Here is a 27,064-nt window from a genome sequence, read left to right on the forward strand (position 1 = left end):
GATTTCCGCGATTTATGTTCGCGGATTTTCGCGATTATGCTTGTTTTTTCGCGGATTTCCGCCGATTATGTTCGCGGGATTTCGCGATTATGTTCGCGGATTTCGCGATTTTGTTCGCGGTTTTCGCGATTATGTTCGCGGATTTCGCGATTGTGTTCGCGGATTTGGTGATTATGTTCGCGGATTTCGCGATTATGTTCGCGGATTTCGTGATTATGTTCGCGGATTTGGCAATCTTGTTTGCGGATTTGGCGATTATGTTCGCGGATTTGGCGATTTTGTTCGCGGATTTGGCGATTATGGTCGCGGATTTGGCGATTTTGTTCGCGGATTTTGCGATTATGTTCGCGGATTTGGCAATTATGTTCGCGGATTCGCGTCCCGAATCGACATTTTGGATATTTGGCAAGCCTACATAGAAAGTCTCTCAACCTCATAGAAAGGTACTCAGTAACCTCATAGAAATGTTGACTTTCAACTTCAAAGAAAGATACTCAGTAAAAGGTAGGAAAACATTAGGTAATATTATGGATAATGTTCAAGGGACAAGATTGGCGCTTTCACCATTATTTTAAATCCAAGAACAGAAGAGCACAGAGAGATTCGAGAAGTCTCTCAACCTCATAGAAAGGTACTCAGTAACCTCATAGAAATGTTGACTTTCAACTTCAAATAAAGATACTCAGTAAAAGGTAGGAAAACATTAGGTACCTAATATTATGGATAATGTTCAAGGGACAAGATTGGCGCTTTCACCATTATTTTAAATCCAAGAACAGAAGAGCACAGAGAGATTCGAGACTGTTCAAGGTCACGGCGCTATTCCATCATACCAGTAGACAAGACCTTTGCAGTCTCGAAGCTTGCAAATGCACCCTGGATGGCAAGATAAATTGCAACTGTGCCTTCACCTCTGTCCGAGTAAGTTCACTCTAAGTCGTATTTTCCTTCCGGAAACTGAGATGTTTTACCCTCTTCTGAAGCTCATTTGCCTTCTTTTAGAGGAAAATAAGGGAATTCGTTTAAACCCTAGTTGGCGTGGTTGCACCTTTGTACTACATAAACCATTTGAAATCCAAGACGACGCATTCCCAACCATCGAAGGGCTAGAGTTCAGTTTCCCAAAGAAAAGCTCCACTGAGAAAAACACCTCAGACGCAACCCACGGAGAGCTTCAAAGCTCTTTGGTTACAAAGTCCCTAAGAATCCCTTTGCATCTCAGCAGAGTGCATTTTGAAAGAAATGCATTACAGCATTACACCTTACTTTCTTTTTCCCCCAATTTATTGCTCCCTTTTTTCTCCCTTGTTTTCCTCCAGTCTATCCTCATATCAAGTTGCAAGGAGTAGTAGCGTGTGGTCCCTTAATGGCCATATTTTATAGCTTGGGGAGGAAGATTTATAAAAGAGGGAAGAAGATCAGACATTAAACGGGATGGGAGAAAGAGGGAGAGAAGGGGAGAAAGAGTGGGAGGGAGATCAATAATTGCTAAATGGACACGCAACACGACACGGGTAGAAATGGTCTGAATAATAAATGCCTCCTAAAAAGACTCTTGAAGGGAAGGTAACAACTAGGCTATGTCAACGTCGGAGAAGTTTCTGCCACCTAGCCCTTGGAACCCTAACAGCAGTTTTGGTTGGCCTAACTCTATTGTTGTGGTCAAATTCTCACATAAATGAGGATAAAATTTCATGTGTCGCGTCATCGGCTGGGATTGAAAAAGTGTTCTTTATTGTCAAATGCACGCAAAATTGCAAGCACATATTTGCATGTAAAGCTGTTCTAGTTTCTAGCTCGTAGAAAAATGGAATAGAATAGAACTTGTTTATATGTACCTACTGCCAGCATAGTAATGTCCCTTTACCCTCGCAGTCCTATTACAAGTATGGGTTATGGGTAAAATAAGCCCAAGAAATTTATGCAAGGAAGTAAAAAAGTTCTATGCATGGTTATTATCAATATTAACACAAAGAATGTACGCAGACATAGCTTATGGATCGTAACTGGTGGCGAAGAAAATGAAAAAAAAAAACTTTACACAGAATATTCCATGAATGAGGACTTCCTGGCAATTCTTTGCTATCGCGGCGAATGGAGAAAAAGAGGAATTTCTAGGTTTCTTGCCGGTTTTCAGAATTACTATTGACTATTGATGACGGTGGATATATTTATTATTTATTTTTTTTTACAGAGGTGTGTTATCTACAGGGTTACAAAGATCGAAGTGAGTTTCTCCGATCTAACCGATAATACAAATGATTCAACTCCATTTTTCTTTCAACTTGTCTGCCATGTTTGTTTGTCACGATAATTCTCAAGCGGTTAGTCCAATTTTGATAAAATTCATAAAACGGTGCACTGCAACATATGCATATGCACAGCGTTTATTATTACAAGGATACAAGGCAATTGGTTACAATAATATACACAGGCAATTGGTTACAATGAAATATTTCCATTTCTACCTTGTCATATTTCATAGGCTCAGGGGGGGGCATTGCAGGAAGTTCGAATTAGATCCATCATATCCCCCGTATTATGTGAGATATTCGTATATTTCGTATTATACCTATTCGTATATTTCGTATTATACCTATTCGTATATTTCGTATTATATCTATTCGTATATTTCGTATTATGTTATACTAAGCCTTGCGATAGCAATGTGACTGTAGGCGCAATGCAACTCACGAGCTGAATGCAACTCTCAGAGATGAAATCTAGGTAGAAGTTTTGAAATGCAGTTTTTTTTTTTTTTTAATTTATTTATTTATTTTATCGCCCCTAGCCCTTCAGACCTGATGTATTTATGTTACAAGCCGAGTAGAAGGTTTATGTTGGAATAGCGGGTTCGGTAATGGAGTGGTTAAACCGCTTGCCTGGTAGCCTTCTAAGCTAAAGGACACCAGTTTGAATCCAAACCGAGGCAGGAAATTTTAGTAGAGATAATTTTATTGGTGGGATCCAAACCCGATTATAAGTATTCCTCGTTCCTCAGTATTCGAGACACAAGGAAACGTGACATATTGGTGGGATACAGACTTTGGGTTGGATGGCAGAGATTGCCTAGGGCAATAATCCGGCTTTTGTTAAATTTGTACTTTATGTGTTGTATGAATTTTGAACAATAAAGAGTCAATTATTTTCTTTTAGTAGACGGGTAGCTTGTCACCAAATCGAGGGTAAAACCCCCGTCACTATAAAACTCACTCTAAATCTTAGCGAAGTGACGTTAAATCTCTATCAAACAAACCAAGTACTTGAGAGCTTTGGGTATTAGTTTTATCGGAATCATTTTTGATACGTCAACTGAGCCATGTGTGAATTGTTAGTCATAAGGTGATGACGCCTCCAAACAACGCATAGGAAACGTATCTAAGGTTCTAGAGATAGGGAAACGCGTACCAACGTCGTATCTGGGGAAATACAGATACGAACATTACCCGTACTGTTATCAGCTATCATTTCTAAATCCACTGTCCTCAATACTGCCTAGTGCCTAGGTATATCAGAGAACTGATAAGAAAATGCAAACAATTAAATCAAGAGATAAGGGAAATAATTACGTGTACCATGGGTTTATTCCTGTACTGCTAGCGTTATAACGATACAAATACAATGGAGCCAACCTTGCTTATACTGCCCGAATGAGCCAACCTTAGTGGTGTAGTGGTCCGCGCGGTGGACTTCAGATCCGGAGGAGGGTGGTTCGAGTCTTAGAAGAGGACGACATAGAGAACCTAGAATTGAACCTCTGTCCTCCTGTTTAACAGCCCAGAGTCTTATACCTCAGTAAAGGACCCAAACAGAAGACACTTGTCGGGTAACCTGCTTACAAAGTAGGTATAGCTTAGCCAAAGTTCATACTAGCCTTGCTAACACTTTATTTTTGTATTTATCAGGTATGCTGACAAATGTCCAGGTTACTAATAGCATACTTATTTATTTTCACTTCCTTTTTCTACAATAGAAGCAAACCATACAGACCGTACAGTTTGCAAAAGTACTTCCATGAGAAAACAAAGTTCCTATTGAAATACCTCCCTACTGAACTATAGCGCACAATCCTATACAAAAAGTGTTCTTTATTGTCAAATGCACGCAAAATTGCAAGCACATATTTGCATGTAAAGCTGTTCTAGTTTCTAGCTCGTAGAAAAATGGAATAGAATAGAACTTGTTTATATGTACCTACTGCCAGCATAGTAATGTCCCTTTACCCTCGCAGTCCTATTACAAGTATGGGTTATGGGTAAAATAAGCCCAAGAAATTTATGCAAGGAAGTAAAAAAGTTCTATGCATGGTTATTATCAATATTAACACAAAGAATGTACGCAGACATAGCTTATGGATCGTAACTGGTGGCGAAGAAAATGAAAAAAAAAAACTTTACACAGAATATTCCATGAATGAGGACTTCCTGGCAATTCTTTGCTATCGCGGCGAATGGAGAAAAAGAGGAATTTCTAGGTTTCTTGCCGGTTTTCAGAATTACTATTGACTATTGATGACGGTGGATATATTTATTATTTATTTTTTTTTACAGAGGTGTGTTATCTACAGGGTTACAAAGATCGAAGTGAGTTTCTCCGATCTAACCGATAATACAAATGATTCAACTCCATTTTTCTTTCAACTTGTCTGCCATGTTTGTTTGTCACGATAATTCTCAAGCGGTTAGTCCAATTTTGATAAAACTTTCCAAATAGTGTTTAACACCTAAAGATCCTTAGCTCTTTTGGCCTCGATCAGGGCTTAGGGGCTGAATAGGCGCGCTTTTTCCAAGGTCATTTAACTCATTAAAATTATGCCCGTTTCATTTTAAAATGCACGAGCCTATGAATCAGTACTATCGGCAAGCCTAGTTGGTATTAGCGCGTCTGCCTTGTAAGCGCTAGGCCGTGGCTTCGTTTCGAAATGTATGTTTGTGACACTCTGTATTAACTTTGTCACTCGTCCATTCAATTCCCTGGATCCTGTATACAACAGCGTTACTTTTTCCTTCACACTTCAACTGACAATTTTACGCGATAACGCAAGGTACCCACTGTACCGATATACAATTATACAGGGTTGCTCACAGCCCCACCCGGCCCCAAGCTCAAATAATAGTAATAGGCCCTTCCTAGCAAACAATTTTTACAAACACGAATACTACATATCTTATAAAGGCCCAGTGCCAAAATTTTTGGACATTTTCTTGTATTACTAAAAGATCCGAGTAAATGTGTACCTTGTACCTAGTCATCATTTAGACCCATTGTCCAATATTTTGCACTTTCGATTTAACTTGTCCAAAATTTTCAAAATTGGGCCTGGCCCCCTGAAGGCCCCAGGCCAGGGGCAAATGGGTCCGGCTGGACCCCCCTGGTGAGCGACCCTACCGATTTTAGTTCATTCAATAAGGAGTACAATGAGGCGTAGTGTTGCGTGAACATGTACCGCGGTATGGTTGATTATACCTGGAGCTCATTCTAAGAACCAAGCCAAGATGTGATTGGCTGATTAGGCGAAAAAATAAAAATAATAAGAAATACCTAAAATAAGAATACATAGTACCATAATAAATAATATAAAATAAGAATAAAAGTTATTGAAAAAATTGCCCTCACCTCACCTTTCTGACAACGTTGACCATTGCTATTGGGACTTGAACCTCCACCCCATGGATTACAAGTCCAACGTTCTACTTGAACTGGTTCAATCCTTGAAATAAAGCTTGAATTGCCAGCCTAGTTAGCTTGGAAGGTAATGCGCCTGCCTTAGAAATGTTAGGTCGCGGGTTCGATTCCCACCCGGGGCGAACTTTATCCCAAATAGATTAAGTTTTGTTCTCAGAACGGCTGGCTTTTTTTTTTGTCCTGTCCTCTCTTTGATTTCGGTACGATAAGAGCTTTGTTGTTACATTTCCCTCTATCAAAAGCTTGATTTTTTCTTTCTAATGCATCCTATGTATAATATTCTGTTTTCCAGCGGATAGAGATCAGCAAGGAGCACCAGCCCAACACCAGCCTACCCCTGAGTGTGTCCATGGTTCAAATAGAGAACTGTGACCTGGTGATTGTGGGTTCGAACTCCCTGCGCGGTCTACAGGCGTTGCAACGTGTGGATATCATCAATGTGAAGTCTCTACAGATAGAGCCACTAGGCATGGCTTGGGATGAAGATAGGAGGTCTAATACGGACTCCAGGGGTATTGTCGTCCATATTGCCCAGTCTAGTGGAGTGATTGTTAGTGACTATTCTTTCCGAGGTAAGTTGGAAAATGGGTACTGTATAATCGGTAGCTCTGAAGAATTATTGTAACTTTTAGTGGTTCCAGGCTTTCTCCCCACTCTTCATCCAGCTCTTCTGAAATAGACAAGAGTGAAGACATTAGAAGCTTAGAAGTGTCTTTGGAAGCAGCAATGAATAGAAATTCAAGAAGGCGCATTATCGACGCGACGAGGCCAAAAACCATCTTTTGGTTTCCAATAACCATGGAGGTAAGGTAAGGTAAAGATTTTAGCAAATCAGGGAAACAAGATGCAAACTTTGTTAAAAATGTGGGAGCAAAGGTACTTTTCAGTCTCAGGTAGGCCAGACTAGTTATTCCTCCACGGGGCGGATTTTATCCTAAACAGATAAAGTTCGTTCTCGGAACGGCTGGCTTTCTACTATCCCGTCTTCCTTCTCTCTTCGATTTCGGGACGATAAGACCCTGGCAGTTACAGTTCCCTCTATATCAAACCTAAAAAAAAAAAATCCTTACCTCCAGTGGGCGGTAGAATCAAGTCTTTCTTGAGCAGGGACGCTGCACACATGGCTCCTAGGAAGCTCAGTTCTGACTCCAGTCGATGTAAACCTTCTCCAGGGTTATAATACCACTCGTATCCCGTCACCAAACATTTGAACCCGTAGGACGGAGCCCGGTCATCTTTCACGTAGTCTGACGCTGTCTCCAGAGTGAATATGACTTCGTTACCTAGAAATATAACAGGGATATTGAGCCGAAAAAGAGAAGCGAATACCAGGAGAGGTAATAGTACGTTGAATGCACCAGTTCCCAATAGATCACTGAAATTAAGCAACGTTTCATATGGTTGGTATCCGGATCGGTGACTCGCGTGCTGCTGGCTTTTCCCGGCCCTAGATTGTAGCCCCGGCTATTAGTTAACCAAACGAAGTGATTATTAGGTTTAAATGGAGATTTTGACCTAAGTTTTACAAAACTGTTTTGATGTTTGTTTGTTCTACGATAACTCGAACTGTTTATCTGAAGTAAAATGTGACAAACTTGAAATGCTTGAAATGTTTGTCACATTTTACTGAAATCCAGTGCAACTTGCATTTAACACATCCAGGACGTTCACTGATTTTCTGTTCTTTCATCCCATACTATCAATAAGGCAATAATACCGCCTTTTGTTAAATTTGTACTTTAAGTATTGTATGAATTGAGAGCAATAAAGAGTCTATTATTATCAAAAGCCTTTACCTGGTAATACAATGGTGTACTGAGGCCACTGCGTATACCCGTTGCTAAGCTTATGAGTGACGGCAATGTAAGAGCTGGATTCGGATGGGTTCTCAGGTCGCATGGGTATAAACAGCTGAAGAGTGTCTTCAGCTTGACAAGTGCCACATTTCGGATCGAACTCCACGGTCAGCCATTTGACACAGTCCGGAAATGACACCCTGAAGGGGGCCGAGAAAAATGCAGTAAAATATTAGGACAGTCTACATTGTTAGATACCTATGTAGGTAAACAAAGTTACACTATCACGTCACGTGACAGTAGAATAGAATAGAATAGAATATACCCTGTTTATACTGCCAGAATGAGACTGAAAAGTCCCTTTACTCTCGCAGTCTAAACAAGGTCTCATGTATTTGGTACAAAATAGGTGTATTTTTTATAAATTAAAACCTTGCTTAAATTAAAAAAAAAAAGTGTTGTTGTAGCGAAATCACGAGTCAATCCTCAACCTCCTCATCTCCCGTGAGTTGCAGGAACGTTGTAACTGCTTGTGGTTGAAGCCAGAGGTCCTGAACTGATAGTGAGGTTGGTCCCGAACTGTTAGTGATACTGGTAGTGTGGCTGTCCTGAACGAAATTACCTACAACATTATGGGGAAACTTTGACCAACATCTTTCTGACTCCCCATGATGACTTCACGTGACGTGATGGTAGCTGCATGACATTAATGATTTAATGGGAATAAAATAACTTTTTTTCCTTTGAAAATTTTTACTTCTTTACTAAGATTTTACATATTTGACAACATACGTACCTATAGTTAGACACAGTGGCAGGCTTATACGGATGCTCACTCTCGACCCAAACATAGTGATGGGATGTGGTGCAGAGATCTACCATGTCGTTAGAGTTGGGATAAGAGTTATGCGCTCTAGCCAGGAGATTGAGACAGGAAACGTGAGGTAGAAGATCCTTGATAGACAGCAGAATATCGACAGCACTCTGAACAAAACAGGAAAAGTATATTCGTAAGTATAGAGGTACGTAATAAAGCGCTTTATTTAACCTGTGAGCTTAGAGCTTTAGAACTTCTTGGAGATGCCTTTCACACCAATTCTCTTTTAAATTTTGTTTCTCACATCAACTGTCTTGGAACTTTTGTTTCTGAAGTTAAGCAACAATGCACGTGGTTAGTATTCGGATGGGTGACTTTCTGGGCGATAGCGTCCTACTTTTCCTGGCGAAAAAGGCTGGCATAGATGGTTCTTTTCAGCTTATTGCTGTCCAATTGTACATATACTGACGTTAAACCCCTCTCAAACAAAATACTTAAACCGTAGTACCTTAACATCCGTGGTCGCCAGACGGCTAACATGGGATAGCACCAAAGGCAGCAGTATGGTCATCATAGCCGAACTCCCCAGGATACTATCCCAGTTGAAGTTGACATCGTTCACTCTCTGTTTTGATCGGACGAGCACGTCTGAGGTCCGGGACATCATTTCTGTGGCGAGGTTGAGCGAGATCTTGCGGGCCAGCTGCTCCATTTCCGCCTTGCTCGGGGAGTTGCAACTCGACGCCTCCTCGTTCTCGTTTTGGGGATTGCTGGAATAAAGGAATAAGTATGGAGTATAATAAATGGGGCCTAGGACTACACTTTGATTTCAGCTCGGGGGATTAAACAAATAAGGTCGTACTTGGAACCGCTGCCTTTCTTCTATCTTCAGGACGGTAAGACTATTAAGACCTCATCATTATTTTACAGTTCTTTCCATTCTTTCGGAACGATAAGACCTTAGCAGTTAAGATCTGTAAAGGGGAAGTGATTAGCCAAATGAGTTCACACGAACACTAAAATTTTGCTCTAACACACAAAATTATGCTTCCTGGGTGTATATAAATATATATATATATTTTTTAATTTCTCAAGCAAGACAGTCTGTCTCACAAAAATTCTCCCGGTGAAAAAACAGCAACACCATCTCATCAAGCCTACCTAAAAGACACAGAAAATAAGTACAGTTTGAGCTTTGCCACAAAAAATTCTCCTGCTGAAAAGACAGTCTAGTCTAGCTTACCTGTAGTAGAGAATGTACGGGATCTGACCCCGTGTCTGCGTGGTACCGTTGAAGCTGAGGGAGCAAGTGGAAAAGGAGAAAGTAGTGCCATCCTGACCTCGCACACTGCTTACACCGCCGTCTCCGTTACTACAACGCCCTCCGAAGTTACGCAGACGGATGGCGTACTTCACATTTGGCTGAAAACAAAGAAATAGTCAGCTTAAGGCCCGTTCCCACTTGTCGTTCGAAAGCGTGTCAGTGGGAACACTCTCATTTAGGCCCACAAGGACAAATCGGATGAAACTCACTACAAGTGGGAACGGCCCTTTAGTTAACTTGGAGAAAAACGCGTCTGCTTTATAAGCGTTAGGTAGGGGTTCGATTTCCTCTCGAGGCGAAGTTTTATCCTTCACATAAGCTTCGTTCTCGGAAGCGGACTTCCTTCTCTCTTTCAACTTTCTGATATGTTTGTCTTTCTTTAATGTAGGTTCTCCTACAGGAGCTTCCTTACGTGGGTAAACAATAAGGGGGGAGGGGGTTTATTGGGCTTGAATTCTTACCTCCTCTCTCCCTCCCTCTCTCGAAGGCTGCTAGTATAAAAGGGACTTTTCAGTGTCACTCGAGCAGGATTAAACACGGTGTCCTATTCTATTCTAAACTACTCACTTTGATAAACACAGGATATTCAAACTTGATCTCGACAATATCATCATTGATAATATCTTCAGCCCCGTAGCTCCCCTGGCTTTGAATTAGACTGTTCCACTTCTGATGATGAGGTTTATCCCCCTCCTGAGGAACACCTGAAGACTTGGAATCATCCAGCAGTTCTATGTTGTACTCGTAGTAGCCAGCACCTCCATAGATACCAACACCTGGAAGAGTCAAATAAAGAACAAACATCAATCTACTATGCATACATACATAACCATTATCGTTCTATCCTATAGGACAGGTCGATGAACAAAGCCCCTCCACCAGACTCTATTGCTATACCTTTGGTTAGCCTTTATATCTTCCCAGTTTCCTTGTTTCTTCCCAACATCAAACTTGATAGTGTCATAATCTACTATGATATGAGCAAATTACTAGGACTACATAAGAAAGAAGATGACAGAAATGCGAGTAGTGCGAAACAGAAAAAGAGAAAGGCTGAAAAAAAAATGGATCACACTGTGTGAAAAAGATCTGCACCAGGGGCTAACTGGTACAGATCTTTGATTTGGGGTTGGGGACGATAAGACCTCAACAGTTACAATTCCCTCTGTCCAATTTTTGATCTTGAAAAACTCACCCCAGGTGAGTATAGAGTGTAGGTTCTGGCTTTAAAATAAATAAATAAATAAAACAGCATACCTGCTATAATGATACCCGACTGATCGACAGAGAAACTTTGGGAACGATAAGACCTCAACAGTTACAGTTCCCTCTGTCCAATTTTTGATCTGGAAAAACTCTCCCCAGGTGAGTGTAGAGTGTAGGTTCTAGCTTTAAAATAAATAAAACAGCATACCAGCTATAATGATACCCGACTGATCGACAGAGAAACAAATAGCGTCTGGTGAACCATTTCCTGTATTCCAAGTCCTTGTCGTGTTATTACGAGAGAATCTGGATGGTGTAACATACATGGTCCGGCCATACGTATTGCCTAGGTCTTCCTGCAAGAGAAATATGTATGTAGACTAGAATACTGAATACACCTTCTTTATACTGTCCGATTAGGACTGACAAGTCCCTTTACTCCAGCAGTAAGCTACCATTAATGTAATTTGTAATAAGTGGGCAATGTTTCATTTGCCTCCTTTGCCTTTTGTCAAATTCTCGATATAGGGGATAAAATTACATACCTCGGCTGGGATTGAACCCACGCCCTCCTGTTCACCAGGCGAGCGTCTTGACCACTACACCACCGAGAAAGATCAACGTTTGAAAACAATGTAAATCTACTCAAGTGTGTTACTTACACTGGCTCCCACTGCTAGTAGACTAAGCTCGGCAATAAGCCGTGTCAGCAGGTAGGCACAATTGTTGACAAGCTCCGAAGAATGAAGCTGAGGTTTATTCTTGAGTGCTTGCTTCATAGGGCTGGTCAGAATGTAGAGTAGTATATCCGTTACTTCTTTCAGACTCCACTTGGCGATTTCATCCTTGTGCCGAATCTCTCCCTGTATGAGAAAAAATATACGTGTAGTGAGTGGTCTGTGTTATAGCATGCCCATCCCGTAGTATGTCCCTGGATGCTCCAAATTTTTAGAGTCTGGCCCACAGTACAGGAGAAAAATGAAGGAGGGGGGGGGGTGGCCGGTCCCCTTAGGCCCCAAATTTTTTGAGTCTGACGTATAGTAAAGGAGGAGAATGAAGCTCGAGGGGGGAGCCCGGGCCCCCTCGCGCCCCCCCTATGAAGCCCTGCCCTCAACCTATCCCAATAATCACAACCTTTTCTGGCTCCTCTCCTCTAGCTTAAACAGGGAGTAGACCAGTGCCTTGCTGTGAGCCTATAAAGCGGGATCAGAACAGCTAAACCCTAACCAGCCTGGAGTTTACAAAGGGTTTATCATGCTACAAAGGAAAAGCACAGGTCCTTATGATGGTTGACTGCGGTTCGGGACGGGCCAAGTGATCTTGGCTAGAGACCATCAAACACCCTCGGTACAGCTAGACCCTACACCGCAACAGCAACCACAATTTTTGGCTACCAAGGCAGCAACTATTATCTCACCTCAGTTCGAGAGGTCATCTGTTCTACCAGCACAGGATAATGGTGTGGTGACTCCAATGCAGATCTGCTGCTCACTTCTGATGGCCATTTCTTGCTGTACTCGTTGAAATGTACAGAGGGGAAGATGGGAAATATCCGCCTCAATCTTACTATAGGGCTGCATAGGGATGCAAGCATTGCACTCGCTAGACGATCACAGGAAGATATCTGACCCTGTGGGAGAGAAATGGTTTGTTTATTTTTTAATTGATTAAAAACGGATAATGTTCGTTCTTGGAACGGCTGGCTTTCTCCTATAAGACCTTAGCAGTTACAGTTCCTCCTATCAAACAATATTCAGGATAAAATTCCCTGCCTTGGCTGGGATTGAACCCGCATCCTCCTGTATACAAGGCGAGCGTCTTGACTTTTACACCACCGAGGCAAGCATTTTCGAAATTAGACCCGACTGACAGAGACCAGAGACATAGCTCTTATTATTAATCGTATGGACTTATATTTCGACATCATATAAGAACTTCAGCAGGCCACTTCAATAACTTCAATTTTAGAGACATAGGTATGTAGCTACTTACCTTGTTCATAGTAATGAGTAGATCACACAGACACACCCACTTGAGGAATGCAGTGGGATAGAAAACGTGATAGCAGGAAACAAACGTGAGTCGACACTCTTCCAGGATATCCTGGACCAGTTTCCTGTATACAGGATTCTGACAGGAAGAGGACGTGACGTCACAGAAGATGATACTCAGGATAGAGCGGACGTTGCCGATACACTCCGCCAGGGTGATGGATTCTACACCGGACGCCTTTCTACCACGGACTGAAATCAGATTGACGAAAGACATTTTGAGCATTAGGTGATATACGTAGACCACGAAAGTGATATTATTTAGAACACAAATAAATCCCGCCTAAATAGCTTGGAAGGAAGCGCTAGGTCGTGCGGTCCATTCTCGTCCAGGACGAACTTAATCCTAAAGTAATTAAGGTTCGTTCTTGGAACGGCTGGATTTCTCCTATCCCGTCTTCCTTCTCTGTCTTCCTTCTCTCTCTTCCACTTTGGGACTTTTAGACCTCCGCTGTTACATTTCTCTAGATCAAATCTCTCTTTTAATTCAGTAATAACTTACTTACTTACTTTTATTCTAAACACAAAAAGCGCACTCAGAGGCTTAGGTGTAAGTAAGTTTCTACGAATCTACCTCCTTTTTACTTTTTATGGAGTCTCTTTTAATCTAGAACTTCCTTTATTCATAGGGTAGATTTTATGACCTCACCTTGTTTAGGATAGACCTTGTTGATATAGGTCCTCAATAGTCGTAGTGAGGCTCTGCTGATGTACACCAGACGTTCCAAATCCAGGAGAGTCGAAGCCAGGTCTTTGGATTGGGAGGTGTCGTTGATGCAGGTCTTCAGAGTGTTCCAACTCCACTTGAGTAGAGAGACGAGACTTTGGAAGCATTCCTGTGAGGAGAATTAAATTAAAAAGTTATAATAATGTTTAGGCATTGCCTTGCCCTTGGGATCAATTTAATTTGATAGTATCCTGCCACTTGAAGTAGTCTTCTTCCTCGCCTTTTCCCGTCTTCAGACAGGATCAGAGTCTTTCGTCGGTCTTTCAATCAGCCCTAGGGATTGCTTGGGTTGACATTTGACTACAAAAATTTACGAGTGGATGCCCTTCGCACTCAACCTTTGTTATTTCTTTAGCAAAGGAAGTTCAAGCTAGTATACTCCCAAGTAGTCTTCTTCTTCTTCTTCCTCGCCTTTTCCCGTCTTCAGACAGGATCAGAGTCTTTCGTCGGCCTTTCAATCAGCCCTAGGGTGATTGCTTTGGGTTGACATTTGGTTTTGACTACAAAAATTTACGAGTGGATGCCCTTCGCACTCAACCTTTGTTATTTCTTTAGCAAAGGAAGTTCAAGCTAGTATACTCCCTGTTTAAAGTCCCCCGGCCAGACTAAGTTGGTCTACTCCCTGTTTAACGTCCCCCAGCCAGACAACGCTGGTCTCATTCTCTTACCTTGGTTACTGTGGAGGCGAAATCAAAGCTCAGAATATACACGCCATCTCGTATGCTACTCATACTGGAATTCTGTCTATTATCCGTGATTAACCTGTAGAGAAGCTGAGGTATTTGGCCTGCCACCACGTCTGTGCCGTTGTTAGACTTCTTGGAGGATTTGAAATAGAACACGACGCTGGAAAAGAACAATTGAAAAATAGTGTTTATTTATACTGCTCAAAGAGGACTGTAGAGAATCCCTTAACGCTAACAGTATGCTGCTGTGGTCAAGTTGTCAAATAGTATTACTGTAGTCAAGTTGTCAAATAATGTTGAGGATAAAATTCCATACCTCGGCTTGGATTGAGCCTACAGTCTCCTGATTTATCAGTATACCTTTTTTTTTAACAGAAAATAGTTGAGAGGGTATGGAGCCACAGTTTGAGTTAATTCACTTGGATTTAAATTTTTCTAACGCGTGGGATCACACACTGATAATATGAGAGTTTATAGAATTCTCTGCCCTATACAAAATAATGATTTCAATCAACTCACTTGTCGTCAGTGGTAACCATAGCCTGTCCACATGAACCACAGTCACTGGAAGGTCCGTTCATATGTGCCCAAGCCACGTACCATCTATTAGCCTGAAAACACATCAAATAGAACATAATATAGCATCTGTGTCTTTAATTGATTCTGTTACTCTCTTTTCGTTATTTTAAAAGATATCGATCGACGAGGTGAATCTATGTTGTCGAGGCAGTGTGGACGGTTCAGTCGACATCGATCGACGGCCGGTCGACTATGTGTGAACACACCTTTGGATATACAAAAACCATATAAAAATAACTTACTTGTAAGGGTATAGGCTCATCAAATAGCATGGGATATTTCTGGCGTGGATCACACTCAAAGCTAATCTCTTCAGTTTCTGCCAGAACTTCTCCCTCTATTTCCTGATCCCCGCCTTCTGTTCCTATGTCTATCAGCTGAAACACAATATAAGTGTTAATGTTTTTTAAGGTTATTTAATTATCATTATTATTATTATTATTATTATTATTTTTTATAGTGACAGGTCATAATTCATCTTAGGATGCCAGACTGAAATGTCAAATAAAATAAATATAATCAAAGTCACATAGAATCAATCAGAGGCAGATAACCAAACAAAGCAAGTTTTACGTTTTGCCTCTACCATTTGGCATTTAGTTAGGTGTTTCATCGCCGTATTTATTAAGGTACCAGCATCAAACCCGGGATCTCCTAGGCCACACAGCAATCACCCAGAAAAAGGGGTCTTTTTCGGTTTGATTACTGTATTTAAATTCGGACATGAGGTACACTATAAGGCTGTCTGGAAGGGACTGGCAAGAAACACCGACCCTATTTAGGTAGGAAAAGACTAGGAAGTAGATGATTTAAATCCGGACCCCTATGACTTGTTTCAATTAAGGTAGAACCGATAACATTACCTTGATTTTCAGAATATACTCTCCTCGTCCACCGAACATTCCAAAGCCGCCTAGCAACACATTAGTGTCCACCATAAATCTGATTGCCTCCACCGCTCTAGCTGAATAGCCCCAGCCGCCTCCTAAACCTGGAAATCACACAAAATAGAAAGAGATTGAGGTTGATAATAGTAGATTTTTGAATCACATCAGCAGGTACACAAAGGAACATGCAGCCCTTTGTTTTCGATCGGCTTGAGGTTTTAGTGCAAAGGAGTTACCAACCTATGTAGGTCCTAATATGCTTGCCCTATTTTCGCCTCATCATTGTCAAGTCTATCCTTTAGGAAAACTAAAAGAAACTAATCAATGTGATTTCTCAATTATTTAGCCTTAAGATACCATGTTTGTACCAAACATGGTATCTTAAGGCTAAATAATTGAGAAATCACATTGATTGATCTCAGGTACCATAAGCATTGTACAAAACAATACAGTTAATATGGCAAGCCAAGCCGCTTATTTTATTAACACAAACAGACGAAATAAAATAAAATTCGAAAACATCAAATTGTTAAAAACTAATTTGAACATTGATTTCAATAGACGTTGTAAAATACATCACATAATACCTAACTACATACAGGTATCTATCAAGGCAAAGTCTGAGGTAGCTATAAAAACTAAGATATACGCTCAAAGATACTGGCTCAACAATGAAATCAGGCACTTATATAAGAAACAAAACCTCATTATGAAAAACATCAATGCATTGACACAAAGCATACCTGATGATGCACTCTCAGAGTTGTACAATTCTTTCCAACCTGAACTTGACAAAATTAAATCCATGAAAAAGAAAACCTCAGACAAAAAGATCTACAATCTTTTGAAAACACAGGGAACAAAACGTGTCAAAAATACTCATACATTTTACCCAAGAATCATCAATGAAACGTCCCTGACACTTGATAGTAAACAAACTAAGTTGCTAGAAAAGGGTCTAAATTTCAACATTATGCCTAACCTAGATGTACAAAAACAAACATGGTATCTTAAGGCTAAATAATTGAGAAATCACATTGATTGATCTCAGGTACCATAAGCATTGTACAAAACAATACAGTATATTGGTGAAACCCAACATTAGTCACTTACTTACCTGGTTGTTGCCAAACGTATACACATCGCCCTTACACGTGAGTACCACCGTATGATAACTCCCAGCCGCTATCTGTACCACAGGAACATTGAGCTTAATATGAACAGGGCCCCCTCTCAACATCATGTCCCCTACGCCTAACTGTCCATACGAGTTACTTCCAAACGTAAACACATCTCCGTTCTCAAGCAATACCACTGGAAATATAAACAATAATATCGGACTTAACTGAGAAAATGTATAAATCAATTAAAAATCATGAATCTTTGTGGTAAAGCAGAGAGCTTCTTCACAACATTAGTAGGTACCACAGGATTACCAAATTCCTCCTGTAATATAATTTCTCATCTACTCGTATAATCAATCTTTTTACACTGGTAGTGCCGCTATTGGTCGTTAGTCGTTACTCGATTAAAGAAGCAACTCAATTATGCTCACGAGGCTGAGTGCACCTCGAACTCCAAGAACAGAGCATAAAAAACTTCAACCTAACCGGGAATGGAACTCGGAACCTCTGGCGTGCAAGCTTAGTGTGATACCCACTCGGCCACGGAGAAACAAAATTTCAATATACAAAATTTTAATTTAATAGTGGAAAAAAAAATCATTGTCCATCAGAAAATATTAATAGTTTCATACCTGTGTGATGAAGTCCACATACAACTTGAATAGCAGGACTGTCCGAGGGTAGGTAGACTCGTGCTGGAGGTATAGTAGACACTCTCTTGGGTTCTTTCTCTAAATCACTAGTGGTGTCCTCTGAAATTATTCATAACATCAAATTACTAGGTATTGTCTGGCTGGGGGACGTTAAACAGGGAGTAGACAGTTTAGTCTGGCTGGGGATCGTTAAACAGGGAGGATAGCCAGCCAAGTTAGCTTGGTTGGTAGCGCGTCTGCCATGTAAGCACTAGGCCGCGGGCCGATTCCCGTCCGGGGCAGATTTTATCCTGAAGAAATGAGATTTGTTCTCGGAACGGCTGGCTTTCTCCTATCCTGTTTTCCTTCTCTCTTCGATTTCGGGACGATAAGACCCTAGCAGTTACAGTTCCCTCTATCAAGCCCTAAAAAAAAAGAAGAAAAAAAAAACAGGGAGGATGCTAATTTTTGGAGGCCTGCCCGTAGTAAAGGGGCGACAAAAGCTCGAGGGGGGGACGGGCCTCCTCTTCCCTCCTTAAATATGGCCCTGATTGGTAACTTACCACTAAGCGAAGACTGGGAAGAAGATTGCGAGGGGAATTTGTCACCCCTAGAGCTGGACGCACCCCTATTGGTTTTCAACTTGGACGCGTGATGTTGCTTCACCATAGCCAGTTTACCTTTGAGTCTTTGTTTTCGTTCTTCCAGCTTCTTCTGCAGCTGCTCTTGTAGACGAATGTTAGGACGGCCTGGAAGGAAAAAGATTAAGAATGGGGTTTACAATCTAATGTGAAAACACACCTTTGGATATACAAAAACCATATAAAAATAACTTACTTGTAAGGGTATAGGCTCATCAAATAGCATGGGATATTTCTGGCGTGGATCACACTCAAAGCTAATCTCTTCAGTTTCTGCCAGAACTTCTCCCTCTATTTCCTGATCCCCGCCTTCTGTTCCTATGTCTATCAGCTGAAACACAATATAAGTGTTAATGTTTTTTAAGGTTATTTAATTATCATTATTATTATTATTATTATTATTATTTTTTATAGTGACAGGTCATAATTCATCTTAGGATGCCAGACTGAAATGTCAAATAAAATAAATATAATCAAAGTCACATAGAATCAATCAGAGGCAGATAACCAAACAAAGCAAGTTTTACGTTTTGCCTCTACCATTTGGCATTTAGTTAGGTGTTTCATCGCCGTATTTATTAAGGTACCAGCATCAAACCCGGGATCTCCTAGGCCACACAGCAATCACCCAGAAAAAGGGGTCTTTTTCGGTTTGATTACTGTATTTAAATTCGGACATGAGGTACACTATAAGGCTGTCTGGAAGGGACTGGCAAGAAACACCGACCCTATTTAGGTAGGAAAAGACTAGGAAGTAGATGATTTAAATCCGGACCCCTATGACTTGTTTCAATTAAGGTAGAACCGATAACATTACCTTGATTTTCAGAATATACTCTCCTCGTCCACCGAACATTCCAAAGCCGCCTAGCAACACATTAGTGTCCACCATAAATCTGATTGCCTCCACCGCTCTATCTGAATAGCCCCAGCCGCCTCCTAAACCTGGAAATCACACAAAATAGAAAGAGATTGAGGTTGATAATAGTAGATTTTTGAATCACATCAGCAGGTACACAAAGGAACATGCAGCCCTTTGTTTTCGATCGGCTTGAGGTTTTAGTGCAAAGGAGTTACCAACCTATGTAGGTCCTAATATGCTTGCCCTATTTTCGCCTCATCATTGTCAAGTCTATCCTTTAGGAAAACTAAAAGAAACTAATCAATGTGATTTCTCAATTATTTAGCCTTAAGATACCATGTTTGGTACAAACATGGTATCTTAAGGCTAAATAATTGAGAAATCACATTGATTGATCTCAGGTACCATAAGCATTGTACAAAACAATACAGTTATTGGGCAAAAAATCGGATGAAACTCACGACAAGTGTCCTAACCCTCGATACCCTTCTATCTTCCTCCGTTCTCCATCCCTTTTATCTTTTGCATAGTTCCTTGTACCAACGGTCCTATGTAGGTGCACTGTACAGTTCTGTACCTCTAACAAAACTTTTGGGAAAACTCCATTTGTCAAGCACACTCCATTTGTCAAGGGTCTAGGTTTTCCTTGCCCTTAGGATCAATTTAATTCGAAGAAACCATTTACTGATGAAAATTTGTAATGAAACAACAATATGTTGGAACTTTTTACCAAATATTAAATCCAGTCTCATCATGCCATGCAGATCTCCAGCACCGCTAGGACCCAGGATGGCCAGTTCTGAATTATCGATGTTCTCATGAGCGCAGATTCGACAGCATCCACACACCGAACATCCCGAGTCTCCTTCACCACAGCCACACTCTCTGCAAAACGGAAGAAAAACCAGGGAAGATAAGAAGAAAATACTCGTATACCTTGTTTATCCTGCTGGGATAGGACTGAAAAGTCCCTTTGCCCCCGCAGTCTAACCAAGGCCTTATATGTATATTTTGACATATTATGGGAAGCATGGGTAAGTTGTAGATTCGTAGAAGCTTAACTCATCCTTTAGGGCTGTTTGTCCCTACACCTAAGCCTTAGAGTTGGCTTTTTGTGTATGAATGGTGAGGTGTAATTTGGTACGTATTCACTTGTTTCGATAGACTCTAACAATGTCGTAAGAATCGGACGGTAACCCATCGAGATAATAACTACACCCAATGTTGCTTTAGTTAATATTTTTTTGTACCTACTATTATTTTGGAAATTTCGATTTTTTTTTTTTTTTTTTTTTTTTTTTTTTTTTTTTTGGAAATTTTTTCGGCGGTGGAGAAACTCCTTTCTTCACGCCAGCCTAGTTAGCTTGGTTGGTAGCACGTCTACCTTGTAAGCGCTAGGCCGCGGGTTCGATTCCCGCCCGGGGCGGATTTTATCCTAATGGGATATTGTTCGTTTTCGGAATGGCTGGCTTTCTCCTATCCTGTCTTCCTTCTCTCATCGATTTCGGGACGGTAAGACCTTAGCACTTACAGCTCCCTCTGTCAAACCTCTTGAAAAAAAAAGTATAACTTACTCTCAAATCGATTCACTGTACAATAGTCATCTTTAGAATACACCCGTGCTGCCGTGACCAGCTGATTCTGATGTAGATTACTATTGCGATACTTCTCATCGTTCTGAATGGAATTGACAAAGCTGCTATGTTTGTACTGATACTGCGTAAGCGTATCCAGGAATGCCAGGACACTGATTGCAGCGTGAGACCGAGTGATGAACGTATTGGAGATGATAGGCAGGGCGAAGTCACAGGAGAGGATGTGGGGCTTCATGGTGGAGGTGTAATCGGGGGAGATTTCACTCAGGATGGTGTTGTAGCAGGAGAACTGGCCGTAGGTGGAGCTGTCGATATGGCTGCGGAAACAGAGCAAGAAAAGGGTTTTCTTACCAAAGGTTCCCTCATCTTAGGTCAGCCACTCACTATCAGGTACACCTGATCAGGGCTGATTGAGAGGCTGACGAAAAACGCCGAAGCCGTCTGTACACGGGAAAAGGCGAAGAAAAAAAAAAAGTATTATTAAAAACTGTTTATTTGTGTTACCTGGGTGTGTACTGCCACAGTACATTATACACGGGATCCAAAGCCGCCACAGAATTGTGTACAAGATCAATCTGATCCTCTCCATTGAAATTGTGACACGAGCCGTCCTTCTTGCTCATCACCAGACATTTGAATTGACGCGCCTCCTTAGTGCCTTTGGGAAATAGGACTGAAACCAAAATCAAACACAGAGTTTATAACTATGGGGACATTGAAACATTAGAATAGGTGATTTATTGGAAGCAAAGGAGACCATCACCCCGGTGTATGGCAGAAAAAAAAAAAAATATATCCTTTCTTTATTCTGCCATCACCATTTGGCTACAGCTGACATTCACTGAAGGTAATAAACTATTTAAGTTCCAAACTTATTCAACTGATTCTCACATTACGTGCCCAGGCCACGGACTATCTATAAATACAAACATTTAGAATATGGAGAGAGACCAGATATTGTTTCTGGGCGTCCAAAAGGGATTTTTTTACCCCTAATCCTTCCACAGAAAGTAAAGTACAATATCTATTCAGTAATCAGTACTTACCTATGCACTGTTTGTTGGCCATCAAGGTAGAGCTAAGCAGACTCGATGCGCTAATCAGGGACTCATCCATTTTGATAAATGTTTGATCTGCCAAGGCTGCTATCCGTATGGCTCTTCCATACTGAGGACTAGTACAATATCTATTCAGTACTTACCTATACACTGTTTGTTGGCCATCAAGGTTGAGCTGAGCAGACTCGATGCACTAATCAGGGACTCATCCATCTTGATAAAGGTTTGATCTGCCGAGGCTGCTATCCAAATGGCTCTCCTTCCATACTGAGGTCCAATACCGGTGACTAGGCCGGGAACATTGTGACTAGTTATTATTTTTACTTTAATACTGATTCTACAGGGGTGACTTACTGTCCCGGTATCCTAGCTGATCGCATGGAGGATAGACAGCTGATGGAGTACCCTGTACACTCGCGACACACAGTACACACCATACACATCTCATGTGTCCACTTGTGTAGGCCGGGGGGGCACATGCCCTCTAGTTCTGACTCTCCGAAGCTAGTCCCTCCCCCTCCCCCTGCTCCTTCCTCATCATCTAGCGTCTCTTCCTCTTCTACTGTCTCCATGGCAACGTCCAGATCTGAAACAGATTAGGGATACTGTTAAGGTGTGTCCACACGAATTCGATGGCCATCGAATCGTTGATCGATGTGAATTTATTGTGAATCGATGTGGATCGAAGGCCCGTCGACTATGTGTGGACACACCTTTAGTCCTGTGATAAAGCGCTTGCTTGCCCTACAGAGGGTAAACTCACATCTTTCCCGGACGTTATAACTCCAAGTTGTTCAAAATCGGAGAACATAACTCCGTGCGCTACATGCTTGGGTAGTCTCAGTACACAATGTACGTTGAATGTGGTCTTATCTAGACATATGAGGTCTACCTTGTTCATATCCAAGCTGTTGCGAAAGTACAGATTACCCTGTGGAAGTAGAAAATAGAATAACACACTACCTGTAGGGAAGAAAAGAAGACTGATAGAGGAAACTGCAACGGAGGATTTATTGACAGGATAGGAGGAATAGAATAGTATACGAGTATACCTTGTTCATCCTGCTGAAATAGGACGGAAGAGTCCCTTTATTCCTGCAGTCTAACCAAGGTCCCATATACATATTTTGACATATTATGGGGAACACATACTACAAATTAATAGAGGAAACGAACAACCTGATTAATTAGAAAAAAAGAAAGTGAACCGTTTCAAGAATGAAAATTATCTGTTTCGGATAAAGTCCACCCCGGGTGGGAATCGAAACCGTGACCTAGCGCTTACTGTGCCGGCAAAAGGGATTTAATTACAAGACGAAATGAAAATTAGTGGATTTATTATTTTGTCATTTATTATGTATTTATGTAAGCCACTTATATATTAGTCGTCTTATACTGTTGAACTTACCTGAGCAAACCCAAGCCATCCGGGAAAATCATTGAAGAAGTCGTACTTGTACAGGTAAATATAACTCTTGATGGTGCCCCCATAGCCAGAGCCTAGCTTGAACAACCCCTCACTGGTATGTAGATAGAGGTGGGCTCCGTCACAAGTCATCGAGTATACTTTCAGCGATTTGGTCCTCTTGAGTAATTCTATGAGGGAAAAAAGAGGTAATATAGGAAGCTGTTAATACGACAGACTTTTTATGCTCCTGCTGAAATTTAAACCAAGATCCTTCCAATATGTATAAATCCAATGCCTTAGTCAGCTGGACTAAAAGGACTTTCCAGCGGTCATAAACGTGGAATACACCAGATCCTCATACATCACTGAAGTTAAGCAACGCTGCGCGTGGTTGGTATCCGTATGAGTGACCATCAACCAGGCTGGGTGAGGTTAAAGTGAAGAGGCGGATAGCTTGTCGCCGAATGAAAGGTAAAAACCCCCATTACTAAAACCCTTGGCAGTTACTGTCACTATCAACTTTAGCGGTTACCGTTAACCGCTACATAATAATATTACCTTTGGGCGCGAATGAAAATGTCATGAGTTTGGAAGATTTGGGCACTCCATGAGATATGAAATCTGGAGCAATAAGTTTCTCCAGCACTACACTCTGCACACTCTTCTGTAATGAAGTCATCACTTGGGGTAGCTGAAATAAACACACAAAATACCTCATCATTATCTACTTACTACCGCATGATAATCAATATCTACTACCCTTTCAGTTGGGTTCACTAGGTACAAAGGGTTTTGAAGGAATGAAGCCTCAGTGAGACTGATTTTTTTTATTTTATTTTTTTAGAGGTTTGATAGAGGGATTGCATCTGCTAAGGTTTTATCGTCCCGAAATCGAAGGGAGAAGGAAAACAGGATAGGAGAAAGCCAGCCGTTCCGAGAACGAACATTATCCGTTCAAGATTAAATCCGCCCCGGGCGGGAATCGAACCAGCGCAGCGGCCAAGCGCTTACAAGGCAGACGCGCTACCAACCAAGCTAACTAGACTGGCAATTCACTCACTCTACACATGTCTAGTGTGGACACTCTTATGTTCTACTCACATAAATATTCTGCAAAGCCAATCGTCGTGGTGACATGAGTAGCATGGTGATGGCTTGAAGTATCTTACTCGTTTCTCCTCGGACTGTCACCAAACTAAGCAGACAAGAACAGGATATAGCTGTCAAACTGTTTCCACTCTCACATTGCTTGGCGTCCGACTTACTATCACAGCTTGTAGCGATGTCCAGGAGGAGGTCGAACAGAGGGTCTGTGAATAGAATAGAATAGGTATACAGTCGAACCTGTCTAAGTGGGAATCCAAGGGACCGACAATTTTTTCCCACTTATCCAGGTTTCCCAGTTAAAAAAGTGTCCTACTTAGAGAGGTTGCCATGAAGGGGCCACGATTTTTCCCCAGTAATCCAGGTTTCCCACTTAGACAGGTTCGACTGTACCTTGTTTATCTTGCTGGGATAAGACTGAAGAGTCCCTTTACCCCAGCAGTCTAAACAAGGTCTCGTTTATTTTATGGGTTTAAATACATAATACAACAAAAGTAGAACTGATTAGATTAGAATATAATGAAATAGAATAGAATAAACAAATGCCTCATTATTGATCAAAAGGTGTGATAGGTACTTGTAACAACAGAGGTCTTATCGTCCCGGATTCGAAAAGAGGATCGAATAGGAGAAAATCAGCCGTTCCGAGAACGAACTTTATCTGTTTAGGATAAAGTTTGCCCCTGACGGCAATCGAACCCGCGACCTAGCACTTACAAGGGAGGCGCTCTACCTTCCACTAACTAGACTGTACAAAAAAAAAGTCGTTCCCAGGAAAAAGGGCTTATATTATTTTTGCTACAGGCGCTCTACCTTCCACTAACTAGACTGACTGTACAAAACAAAATCGCTCCCAGGAAAAAGGGCTTATATTATTTTTGCTACGAACTAACTCCATACACAAAAAGCCCACTCTGAGGCTTAGGTGTAGGGGCATACAGCCCCAAAGGATGAGTTAGCTTATATGAATCCACGAATCCTGGGAACGATTAATTTGGTGTTCATCTTACCAATAACTTCGGACGGTTCTGTTTTGAACGTCTCCGGGTATTGTCCCTGGATAACATCTAGCAGAGCTTTCAACGCCTTAATACAGAGCTCTGGCTGAGCGAGGCAACTTTCCCGAATGAGCTCGAACACACTTTTCAATCCCACAGCAACCACCTGAAACATGGACACAAGAGATCTTATTCTACTACCACCACAAGCGCAGCCACAATTGGAGAGAAAAGTTGATGAGGAAAAAGAAAGGAAAAGTATACCTTGGGTAGGAAAAGTATAAAGTATACCTTGGGTAGGAAAAGTATAAAGTATACCTTGGGTACAGCAGACTCCTGGTTTTTCTCGACCGCTATCTCGAGGGCTTTCCGAAAAGAAAACACCTCAAAGTAAACTTGTTTATCAAGGTTCACAAGATGAACAGGAATCTTATATGAGAACTGTCATTGAAGTAAGTGTTTCACATATTCTTTGTGCTTTTGTATCACTTAAATGATCACAGTCCTTCCAAGAATCCCAAGGACAAAATCCCTGTAAATCATTTGTGTGCATGTAAAACTGAGTAAAATTTATGTACTGTGTGCACACAACCTTTCAATAGGTCCAACATTGTAATTTGTATGGAGGGCTTTCAAGCTGTTCTTCTTGTCGGTCTGATCCGGGTTAAGACTGATCAGGGGTGGAGACGAACTGGATGATGTGTAGATGTCGCAGGCCTGTTTCATCCAGGCCTCGAGAACGGTCAGGCGGGCCGTTGCGAAGACGGCAAAGGAGGAGGCGTTCCAGGGAAGCTCGATGTAGGGGGCCTCGAAGTTCCCAACCAGCTCGATCTCGCCGTCCACCTTTGACGAAACGTCAACACAATTAATATTTTTATTTATTATTCTTACAACACCGTGAGATGGGTGCCTTGCCTATCTTACGGGCATGGAAAGTAATAATAGTGCTAAATAATAATGATGCTAATTTATACTGCTCGCATAGGATTGAAAAGTCCCTTTATTCCAACAGTAGGCTAGGTACTACTAGAACTGTGTTGAAATTCTCAAATTATATTGAGGATAAAATTTGATACCTCGGCTGGGATTGAACCCACGCCCTCCTGATTACCAGGCGAGCGTCTTGACCACTACACCACAAAGGCAGGACATAGGTGCCCTACCCATGGTCAAAAGGTGAGGATAATAACAATAACCATTGATAGAAGAGTGTGTCTTGAGCTGATGAAAGCCATTAGCAGTTTTAAGGGTTCAAATTTGTTGTTTTTTGAAGGTGTACAACTAATCTTTGTAAAAGGTATTGTCACAGCCCCAACATGAAATTCCTGCTGTTCTGAAGAACTCTGTTTGAGCAATACCTTCTGGAGTAATTGTGTATGTTCTCATCACTGGATTGCCAATATGATTTCAGATTACAGATACATACATTGAATCTTTGTTAGGTACTCTTACTTCAGATCTACAATCTTATACCACTCTAGCCTATGATCTAAATATGAGTAGCTAAAGAGAATTCTAATCAAGTGCAACAAATTTTACCTTACATACCGATATTTTTCCCTTCGAGACATTCTTGACTTCCATTGTCACAGCCCCAACATGAAATTCCTGCTGTTCTGAAGAACTCTATTTGAGCAATACCTTCTGGAGTATTTGTGTATATTCTCATCACTGGGTTGCCAATATGATTTCAGATTACAGATACATACATTGAATCTTTGTTAGGTACTCTTACTTCAGATCTACAATCTTATACCACTCTAGCCAAATGTTGAGAATTAACCATTTTCCATCCCCCTCTCCTCCAAGTCCTTATTTTCAAGAAAATGTTCAGCCATAGCCAAGTTTTAATCGGAGCTGATAACTTCTCAAATGATGTATTTT

The 27,064-nt window shown here is 41.2% G+C and overlaps 1 protein-coding gene across 1 annotated transcript in view; it reads right to left on the reverse strand.

Moving 5' to 3' along the window:
* The window catches only part of LOC103520673 (E3 ubiquitin-protein ligase MYCBP2-like), a 36,069-nt gene extending 9,305 nt beyond the window's left edge, over positions 1–26,764 (reverse strand). The window contains exons 1-25 of the mRNA XM_026831707.1: positions 26,729–26,764; positions 25,808–26,023; positions 25,499–25,543; positions 25,193–25,346; positions 24,180–24,388; positions 23,637–23,769; positions 23,079–23,266; positions 22,430–22,601; positions 22,025–22,256; positions 19,748–19,902; positions 18,078–18,263; positions 17,515–17,634; positions 16,872–17,072; positions 15,735–15,862; positions 15,114–15,248; positions 14,812–14,903; positions 14,275–14,452; positions 13,529–13,715; positions 12,821–13,071; positions 12,246–12,458; positions 11,491–11,691; positions 11,037–11,184; positions 10,190–10,398; positions 9,542–9,720; positions 8,807–9,068 (exon numbers count right to left, since the gene is read on the reverse strand). Of these exons, the coding sequence (XP_026687508.1) occupies positions 8,807–9,068; positions 9,542–9,720; positions 10,190–10,398; positions 11,037–11,184; positions 11,491–11,691; positions 12,246–12,458; positions 12,821–13,071; positions 13,529–13,715; positions 14,275–14,452; positions 14,812–14,903; positions 15,114–15,248; positions 15,735–15,862; positions 16,872–17,072; positions 17,515–17,634; positions 18,078–18,263; positions 19,748–19,902; positions 22,025–22,256; positions 22,430–22,601; positions 23,079–23,266; positions 23,637–23,769; positions 24,180–24,388; positions 25,193–25,346; positions 25,499–25,543; positions 25,808–26,023; positions 26,729–26,764 (4,230 nt within the window). The remainder of the gene's footprint in view (positions 1–8,806; positions 9,069–9,541; positions 9,721–10,189; positions 10,399–11,036; positions 11,185–11,490; positions 11,692–12,245; positions 12,459–12,820; positions 13,072–13,528; positions 13,716–14,274; positions 14,453–14,811; positions 14,904–15,113; positions 15,249–15,734; positions 15,863–16,871; positions 17,073–17,514; positions 17,635–18,077; positions 18,264–19,747; positions 19,903–22,024; positions 22,257–22,429; positions 22,602–23,078; positions 23,267–23,636; positions 23,770–24,179; positions 24,389–25,192; positions 25,347–25,498; positions 25,544–25,807; positions 26,024–26,728) is intronic.
* Positions 26,765–27,064: the final 300 nt, after the last annotated feature.

This window comes from Diaphorina citri, unplaced genomic scaffold, assembly GCF_000475195.1.
Source record: "Diaphorina citri unplaced genomic scaffold, Diaci psyllid genome assembly version 1.1 scaffold71, whole genome shotgun sequence".
In the NCBI taxonomy this organism is placed as follows: Eukaryota; Metazoa; Arthropoda; class Insecta; order Hemiptera; family Psyllidae; genus Diaphorina; species Diaphorina citri.